The sequence below is a fragment of the Sinohyriopsis cumingii genome, chromosome 5 (assembly GCF_028554795.1).
Source record: "Sinohyriopsis cumingii isolate HCF-2022 chromosome 5, ASM2855479v2, whole genome shotgun sequence".
Lineage (NCBI taxonomy): Eukaryota > Metazoa > Mollusca > Bivalvia > Unionida > Unionidae > Sinohyriopsis > Sinohyriopsis cumingii.
In genome coordinates, this window is record NC_142965.1 from 131585653 (window position 1) to 131596144 (window position 10492).

The 10492-nt window shown below is 34.3% G+C and overlaps 2 protein-coding genes across 3 annotated transcripts in view; both read right to left on the bottom strand.

The window, feature by feature from the left end:
• The window catches only part of LOC149800251 (protein dachsous-like), a 182263-nt gene extending 177524 nt beyond the window's left edge, over window positions 1-4739 (bottom strand). For both annotated transcript variants that reach the window (XM_089959835.1, XM_089959834.1), the window contains exon 1: window positions 1862-4739. In XM_089959835.1, the coding sequence (XP_089815961.1) occupies window positions 1862-3610 (1749 nt within the window). In that variant the 5' untranslated portion in view covers window positions 3611-4739. The remainder of the gene's footprint in view (window positions 1-1861) is intronic.
• Window positions 4740-7482: 2743 nt separating this feature from the next.
• Window positions 7483-9074, bottom strand: LOC149800252 (protein CFDP2-like). The gene is made up of 2 exons (XM_089958375.1): window positions 9066-9074; window positions 7483-7857 (listed from the first exon to the last, which is right to left on the bottom strand). The coding sequence occupies exons 1-2, from the start codon at window positions 9072-9074 to the stop codon at window positions 7483-7485; spliced, it is 384 nt and encodes a 127-aa protein (XP_089814501.1).
• Between the last annotated feature and the right edge of the window lie 1418 nt (window positions 9075-10492).

Here is a 10492-nt window from a genome sequence, read left to right on the forward strand (position 1 = left end):
AAGTTATGTGAGGTCAACATCCACTTTCAGGCCACATCAGAGATTAAACTTTGTTTTGTTCTCATCTACATTTAGGAGACAAAATGGACAACTTCAAGTCATTACATTTTCTTATAGCAGGAGGGTCTTGAAAATCAGTTTTATAGATGAGTAAAATCACTTTATCATACCTATGAAAAAAAATGTGCACGACTTCAACATAAATTATTGTGCCTAAGGAGTTCAAAGTACTACATGTATTTTAAAAAAATGAACTGCACAGAAAACTTCAAGCAAACAAAAAAGCATTTCTTCTGTACCTCACAAAGACAGGTAAACAAATGGAGTCCTGTCCTAATAACATCCTTCAGAATAAAAATGCCATTAATGGGACAGATTTTTCACTCGATCATTATTCAGTGCATAAAATCATCCTATGAACATACTGTCCATCATCATCCAGATATTTTGTACGCAATGTTGCACCAAGGATTCCAAAGAGTGGGGACACTGTGCTTCTCACACTTCCAAATTTGGAGGACACAAAATGTTTGAGGGAAAAAGGAAAATATTAGGACACTAATAATGCCATAGAAATAAGATGTTTTTCTTATTTGCTTTGACAGCTTTGCTACCTGAACTTTGTGGTCTGCACTGTAAGTATCGCACATTTTTTGGACACTTGCATTACTGCAGTTCGAGTTTTATCATGTGCTCAAATAACTGATGAAAACATTTTTGAATAAATGGAAACCTGAATAAATGGAAACCTGAATAAATGGAAATCTGAAATGTGCTGGACCATGGAATTTTCCATTCCAGATTTTCCTCCCATTTAACTTAAGTGTACACACATTCTCTACCAGCATTTATTTTAATAACTACCTCTGTTTCCTGAAATGAGATTTTCTTTCCAAATAGACAAAGGATTAATTAAATGACAAATTAAGCATTTGCATAAATTAAGACTCTTTCGTCACTATTTTAGCCTCAAAATAAATTAAATCTTCCTCACCATAGGGGTGACTTTAACCTAAAAAATACATTACAATAACGGCTTTAAAATAAATATTCATTGCCATCTTACAGGCTTCATCACCTTTTGCAACTTTGACCATCACTAGTGGCAACAGAAATGTGGCTGGACAGCTACAAATATAAAGCTGTAATGCTTTTTCATTTTTTTTCTTCAGATTATAAAGGATGCCACAGCGGGCGTGTAGGGTCAAGCTTTGGGAGACATTTGACAAAAGATTGGGAAATCCACAGATAAAAAGCTGTAGCGAATTTTTCAAATTTTTTTTTTCAGATGATAAAGCATACCATGGTGTGTGGGTAGGGTCAAGATTTTTGAGCCATAGGACCAACAACGGGGGAAATCCAATGAGCCTTGTTTGATGTGCAACAGCAGGTTGGGGTTAAATGATACGACTTTGCCATGTATTGATGATATGTATTACTATAATATGCAACATATCGTACAATATATATCTATGCATATAAAGAATAAAAAAACAAACAACTAAAATAATTATTTGAGACCCAGTCACTTTTATTGGTTAGGTATCATTTGTATTGAGTCTATACTTTTAGTATGATTATGTGCATCAAAATAGCAAAATTGTCAATGTATCAACGCATTGGTGAATTTTCATCCCAGGTAATGGGTCAGTAGCCTTAATTAGTTGTTGTTATGGCCTGCAACATGGATTCAAAGAGTTTAAACATTCAACATCGTGAATCATGCATAAAAACATTTACAGGTCCAAGAAAAATTCAATTTAAGGCAGCTGCAGCATTTTTGGCTGGTCTCTAAAATACAAATGTTCAAAGGACGATCAAATGCCACAAGATGTCTTAAATATTTAATGCATAATCTTACCTGCAAAATGCAACTTCCCACTGTTCGACTCTCAGGCACAGCAGCACTGTACTGGCTATGTTCAAACATCGGCTCTTTGTCATTAATGTCTAGCACTGATACCAGAACTGTAGTGCTTGACGACAACTGAGGTATTCCTGAGTCTCTGGCCATCACAATAAGTCGTGACTTAGACTCGACTTCACAATCTATTTTTCCATGTGTTGTAATTAATCCAGAGTTTATGTCAATCTGAAACCAGTCTGAATGGCTATCAGTATCATCATTGATACTGTAGGTTATTCTGGCATTTTCTCCAATATCGCGATCTGTGGCTGTAACCTGCACAACTGAACTACCATTTGGGGACATCTCTTCGATTTCTGCTAAATAAACAGCGCTTGAAAAAACAGGCCTATTATCATTTACATCATCAATTGTCAGCAAGATGCTTTTGGACTGAAATAATGGAGGGGTTCCAGAATCCACTGCAACAACTGTGAGGTTGAACCATGGTTTTGTCTCTCTATCCAGAGTCTGAATGACAATGAGGTACACGACACGATCACGTATTATGAGACCAAAATATCCTTCACCACCTTCAAGTCTCACTGTGATATTAGGGTTAGAATCTGAAGAGGCATCTGGGTCACTCACTGATATTCTTGCCACAAAGTCATTTGGGTTTGCATCTTCTCTAATTCTTCCTGTTTGATTTGTCAAAAATGTTATCTCAATTTTTGCTGGTTGCTCATTTATGTTTAAGACTTCAATATCAATAAGCACACTAGTTTGCAATGGCTGTGCTCCATGATCGCGTGCAATGACTATCAACTTGTAAGATGTTTTCAACTCGTAATCAAGCCGTTTTTGAAGCGTTACAATTCCTGTAACAATATCGATGGCAAAATATTCCTCCGGATCACTATTTTGACGGTCAATGTAATACAACACTCTTCCATTGTCACCTGAATCCAGATCTGTTGCAAAAACCTCTATTATGCTTTTTCCAATGGTTGCATTTTCCTGCACAGCTGCCGAGTATTTACTTTGATTGAATATCGGCTGATTATCATTTACATCAATGATCGTTATGTACACAGTCAGGTCTCCATATAATCGTGGAGTGCCACCATCATACACACGAATTATTAAAGTATATGATTTAGTACTTTCATAATCAAGAGTCCCATTAATCCCTAAATCCAGTAGAAGAGTTTGAACTCCCGAGACACGTCCAGATACATTAAATGCCAAATCAACATTTCCAGATATTATTGTGAATGACTGAATTGTATTCACACCAATATCTAAATCAACAGCACTTCCTAATGGGATTTTATAGTGTGGAGCGTTTTCAGAAATTTCTAAATATTTTGTGTCATTCACAAACTTGGGTGCATTGTCATTTACGTCTGTCACTCTGATGGTTATCTGAATGTAATCAAGCTGATTTTTAAGAAGCGCAAATGTATATGTCTCATTTTCCTCACGATCTAACTTAACCTTTGCCCTTATTTCTCCCGATTGTAAATTTATGGTGAAATATTTTTCAATGAAAGCTTTTTGGCTGGTACTATAAAATGTGTACGGAGGCCGTGCTGCATCCGGCAGAGATGTGTATATGAATCCAACAAGAACATCTATATTATTATTTTCCTGGATAGTGAAGGAATTATTCCAGGATTGCTGGCTTTGTGCAAAATGGCCAAAAAGAATCATTGTGACCAAAATGGTGACAACAGAACTGTGAAATCTCTTATGCATCATAGCTGCTTATTATATCATATCTTGTTTTGGGACCCAATCACAAATCCTCATATTTCCACTGATTTTCAATTTTTTTTCCCACCGATTTATGGCTTTAAAATATTTATGTAAGTAGTAATAATAATATGTTACCTTTACAACAAATCTCACATTCTAAACATCCAAACAATCGTTCTACTCCATGCTGATGCTGGTTATCCGAGTGGTACGTACTGTACTTTCCAGTAGAACTGCTAATATGTAACTTGTACCAAACTCGAGCTGTAAAAATCATCCAAGAACAATAAAATTCGTGGAGAATTGTTAAAACAATACACCTTCAATTGTGTGTGTCCAGGTGAGCACAGGTAGGGAGCGGTGAGATGACAGGCGACCAGGCACAATGACTAAATTAACAACAGGTATGAACCCAACGAGTAACTACCGGTCTGCCGACATGTATATATTTGCAATGATTTGAAAGAATTATACACACTTTCGAATCTTGCAGAAGAGAATATATTTCTTTCAAAATCCACATCACTCCAGTTTCTACACACTTTATCACACTAATCCATTGAAAATTGTGATAGTGCGCATAACTATGCCACTAGTCCCAAAACAAACGGTAGAACACATCGTTTGTCCCTATCGCCGAGACGTCCCGTGTATTACAGAAGACTGACAACTCTGGGAATACACCTACAAAGTACAACACTTAGGCCTATTAAGTCCTTGTTTATACCTGAAGATCGGTATAATATTCACTGACAGTGGTGTTCACCATTTTCACAACTGTATCTTGCTGTTCACACCACACCATTCATATATTAATTAGTGAAACACCATTCCCCTGCTCTTCTCAACACAATCTCTAAGCGCGACTGAAAAAGCCTCGTTTTGAGTTCGGCTGGGATTACAGTGCCAAGCGGAGACAACGGTTTTCATCGTGTTTTGTACCGTTATTGAAAAGACAGCCTAGGTAGTTTTTCAATATTTAGATTAATCTGGTTTTTTTATAACAACATTTTTACCTCTTTGACCGGTTCACTTTTTCTCTTCATTCCTTTTTCTCCATATTTAACTCTTTTTTTTATATATATAAAAATACCCACGAACAAAAGCCAGGTAACACTAAAACCAACGGGGTATGTTTTGGCTTCGTCACGTGTTGTCTAAATTGCATTTCGATCCAACGACTCATTAGAAACAATAAGGACGTCATTTTATTAAGATTTTTTTTTATGGGTCACATTGAATATATTATCCAAGCAACGAGTTTTGTGTATTCAAGACAATCTATATTTTTAAATTTTGAACAACTAATGCCACATAATTTGATATATCACCGTTTAGCCTTATATATATATATATATATATATATATATATATATATATATATATATATATATATATATATATATATATATATATATAGTACCATTCGATCTGAGTCTGTTAGCGAGCGATTGGTTTATATTCTTTTTATAGATAAGGCGTATTTCCTCTAAGATTAGTGTTTTTTTTTCTTCAAACATGGAGGACATTAATTATGGACGGTTATTATTATTATTATTATTGATTTTGTTTTTTGTTGTTGTTGTTAGCATTTATTATATTTGCAATAGTAGTGAAGTAAAATTGATGCTAGTACACAAAGCACAATGTTTAAACAAATTAAATAAAATTGATCCATTATTTTGTCTGTCGCATATCCAATATACACTTTAACTCTCTCTCTCTCTCTCTCTCTCTCTCTCTCTCTCTCTCTCTCTCTCTCTCATGCACGTAGAAACGCGAAATACATGCAGCAAAAGTTAGACAAAAGTGACGCGAATTAGTGGACAAAAACATATATATTCAAGACAAAATGTTAATGAGGGAAAAAAGTGCAACAGTTGTATTATACTACGTTCGCTTCTCAGGAATTGACATTTTAACAGGTTCTTGTTCCCAATAATGGAAACAAACAAACAAACAAAAAACAACAAAACAAACAACATTACTTCACACATAGCAGACACCATAATTGCCAAACAAATAAATTACACCCGTCAAAGCTTTGGCTCATGATATCGATTATGCCTAATATTGCAGATAGTCTGCAGGGTACTCAAGTTTGGCTTGCTCCGTTGGGAAACACGTTTAAATATTTATCATGCAATTTGCACCTTTACTGCTGTCGGCGTTGTTGGAGCGCGTTACGCCCAAAAGAAAGAACCTCCGATTTAGGGTGCAACCTTCGAGTTTTCTTTATAGGGAAAATAAAATAAAAATCACACATACAAACCGTGTATAAATAATCCTTGAGTTATATATATCTTTTAGTAATAGTAAATAAACACAACATAATATGCGTGTATAAATGTGTTGCATTTAAAGGCTATGAGGTTTTTATTATCATAATTACTTGGTAAATATATAGATGCAACATTTTTAAAAGTATCGATGATTATTACCTCGCATATTAAAAGAGAAGATCGTTGTTTCACATCAATTCGATTTCTAAAACGGCATTTTAAATTACAGGATCCATATGCTAAACTCAGAATTGTTAATTTTAAATTAAATTTGTATTTTAATTTAGACAATATTTAAGACATTAAAATTAAACAAAAGGAACAATTCTACACGCTAATTTAAAATCTTATATATACCGGAGATCAGTAAATGACTTCAAACAGATTCTAACTCTTTTTTTTTGTCAAGGAACAGTTCAGTGTACATCGTGTTATCTTTGAGTAAAGACGATTAGAAGCAATTGTACACATCAGACAACAGCGTTTTTATCGAGACAAAACATGCAACTTCTATCAAATAAAGCAGTATTTTCATTCTACAGAGCAAATGCATGATATGTGTATAGTGGGAAAGAGCAGTAGCTCACTTTGGGTTTGCGTGCTTTTTTGTGGCGGGGAAGAGAGGAAAAGTGGGAGTTGTTTAATTCTGGGGAAAATACAAGCAACTTAGAAGGCAATTTTTATATCAGAATGCATAAGATACAAATGTGGAATGAATTCGTCAATTATTTGGACAGCTTCTACTATTATTATTATTCTTATTATTTAGTTTTTGTTTTATTTTGCAGTTAGGGGTTCGAGGTTGAACCATGGTTCGAGGAGATCTATTCAAGTCTGCATTTAAAGCCATTATAACATATATAAAAAAAATAATTCACGCCGACTTAAATTGGCTGATGGCAGTTCGTTGCCTTGTTTGAACTTACCTCCCTTAGAATTTGAAGCGCTCTCAACAGAGTTACTTCCCTTACTGAACTGCAATCCACTAATTTACACATGCATATCAGCTTCGGCTCTTAATAATAGTCTTTAAATAGAACCATATATATATATATATATATATATATATATATATATATATATATATATATATATATATATATATATATATATATAATTACATTTGGAATGCAACATCATGAATCTATTTTGATATAAACTGACTACGAACTAGTATCTAGCTAGCCTAAGCGCTTTCAACTCTTAATGAGTTTTTTTTTTTCAAAGGCAAATACAAAACATAAACAAGACAGATGTTCTCTTTTCAATGATTCTCTAAATTTGCCTTTTAGTCATCCAATAACCTATAATTACAACTATAACAATGAAATATCCGGGATATAATCTGCGCGTACATAAATTTACTTAAAATAACAGATGACGCTATGGCTCATCGATTTCTAGGTCAATATAAAATATTTGTCAGCATCTGCAACAAGTCATAGTCATGTAAAGTTTTGCAAAGACAACGGTTTGTCTGTTTTGTTTGTTTTGTCTATGTATTGTACTTGCCTTTGAAAAAGACTCATTAAGAGTCGAAAGTGCTTAGGCTAGCTAGATACTAGTTTTGTCAGTTTATTACATTTAACTTAATCAATCCCTGACATTCCAATCACCTTGCACAACCAGAATGTCTTTTTTCGGTGTTTTATCCACAATTTCTTGTAGCTGGTCATAGAAGTCTTCCACATCCGCGTTATCATAGTCTGATGTTGGCGCGTATGCCTGTATTACGGTGATGTTGAATGGAGTTGCCCTGGGGCGGATGGTGATAAGCCGGCTGGATACTGGCTGGCATCCCATGACAGTACTCACACTGTCCTTGTGTATAAGGAGCCCAACCCCCTGCTCATGTTTGTCTTCTCTACCACTGAAGTACAGTTTGTGTCCTCCCAAGGTAGTTGTTTCTCCAATGTTCTTCCATCGTATCTCACAGAGTTCTAGGATGTTCCAGCGGTATCTCAGGAGCTTGCATATTAAGATGATATTTATATATATGAAAATAAATCGGGGATATTTGTCTTGGTTAAAAAAATATAATTAGTTGTACGTGATGATAGTTTAGTAGTGCCAAAAGCTATAATTGCTCGCTATTGTTTCTGATGGAATGTTATATGAAAGTATTCAGAAATATGGTCGCTCTTGCATCGTTTCGACGTTCGGGCAATCCCAGTAAAATAAAATATTGTATTGCTTAACTATTTAATTTACATACTTCAATCCCAAAATAAACAGTGGTACTTAATCAGAATGTGGTGCAAGTTCATATGTATGTATGTATGTATGCATGTGAGTGTGTGTGTGTGCGCGCGTGCGTGCGTGTGTGTATTCTTTGTCATTATCCTCGCCTTTTAGAAATGTCACCTGAAAAATTAAGTTGGATATAACTTTGAATTTCGCTTCAGATTCCCCAATGCACAATTAATCTAACACTCTAGCACTCAATTTTTTCTTTCTTTTCACGTACTCTTTTGCATGACTTTGAAAGGTAGAATCAGTTATACTTATCGAGACAAGTCACCTAATTTTCCCTTGCCCATTACAGGTAGGTACACGTTCATTTAACGGAGCGAAGAGTGAGGATAGTACATAATCATGACTAAGTAATGTTATAACACAGTAATGATATTGTCGTGTAAATAATAATGAATTTATTAATGTACCTGATGCTTAGGCAATGAAAACGTGTAAGAAAATGTTCAGTTAATTTGATACATGCCACTTATGAGGTTGTGGCTAATTAGTCATGATTTTGTTTTACTAAAGTACCTTTCGTGATAAAATTAGTCTGATGAAAGTCTGATGAAATTAGTCTGATGAAAGTCTGATGAAATTAGTCCGGGTCTGCTCCTAATTGGAACGGGTTTTCTTCCAAAGGAATCTGGCAAGGTGCTTTTGTTGCTATCCTTTTGTTCGAAACTATATGACCTTAGAATGGGATGTTGTGCCATTAAACCCTATTTATATGTATATACATGATGAGAGCCTCTCTCTGTCTCTCTGCCTCTCTCTCTCTCTTTCTCTCTCTCTTTCTCTCTCTCTCTCTCTCTCTCTCTCTCTCTCTCTCTCAAAAAGCGGGGACAGAATAGAACGCTAGACACCGTACTTTGACCTTTTAAAACGTACACCTTAGAAAGTAACAGGAACTTAAAACGTTTTAGAATAACTATTAGTACATGCGACATGTCTGGATTTCTATGGTTTGCGTCTTTTCTGGTATGAACGTATTATGAATATCATAATGGACTACAAGGGACATATTTTACTACTGATTATACATGAGGATATTTTTGTTTACTTTTACATAAAACAGACGATAGCTGGAGTATTTGAACCTATTTTTAATAAAGCATACAACAGCTTAAATGCATGCTTATTTTCATTTGATATTTGTGATAATTTCTGTCCTATTTATAAAAAAGTTGTATCCTTATAGCTTGTTGAAATATGTCCGTTTTGGGTTGACTTATAGTTTACGACACATGCCAGGTGAACAGAGCAAAACAGAACAACCTTTATTTTATATGAGAGAAAAAAAAAACGTATTTTTTTACATGTTGAATATGAATCACTCTTAGAATACATACCAAAACAATGCATGCATGCAATATTTGGAAGCAAATATTCAGAGAAACGACTAAGTTACATCATTCACTTAAATATTTCCATTTTGTCATCGCTAGCTAGTGATCTTACCGACACGGGTCCATTGTATGATTGTATCGATCTTTAGTAAAGTCCAATATAAACAGGATGAAGAATAATTATGATGTTATTAATAGGAAGAAAAAAAAACATGAGTCTACGAGAGAATGTAATATAGAGTTTGATATGATACTGTGGAATAAAAAAAAAATCCGTTTTTCTCTACTCACACACTTAAGACATGAAATGAAGGGATTTTCTGTTTAAAATACACGAAGCCAGAATGCTGGATGTTGAAAGTTGTTTTGTGAACTGAAGAGCAAGCAAACTGTATATAAATTTATTTGAATGTAGAAAGTAAATCATGTATGGATTAATTTAGAAAAGCGGTTGAAAGATAATTTTAAGATTCGTACGAAATATGACAAAACTGTAATATTTTAAATTGATATTCCAATCGTTATTTACTTTATAACTGTTATAACAAAACATTCTATTTATTGATTAGAACCTGTAAAACAATCTTCAACTTGTGTAGATTTGGCGTTTTTTGTGGGTATTTTCGAGTTGAGAAGTAAATTTCAATCGTAAAGCAGAAAGGTAAACATCTTTTTGTACAAATGGACAGACTGGTCAACACATTGTTTTTGGCATAAATGATCATCCATGTGTACACATTGTTTTGTACAAATGGTCATACATGTGTACACATTTTTTGTACTAACTGTCATACATGTGTACACATTTTTTGTACTAACTGTCATACATGTGTACACATTTTTTGTACTAACTGTCATACATGTGTACACATTTTTTGTACTAACTGTCATACATGTGTACACATTTTTTGTACTAACTGTCATGTGTACACATTTTTTGTACTAACTGTCATACATGTGTACACATTTTTTGTACTAGCTGTCATACATGTGTACACATTTTTTGTACTAACTGTCAT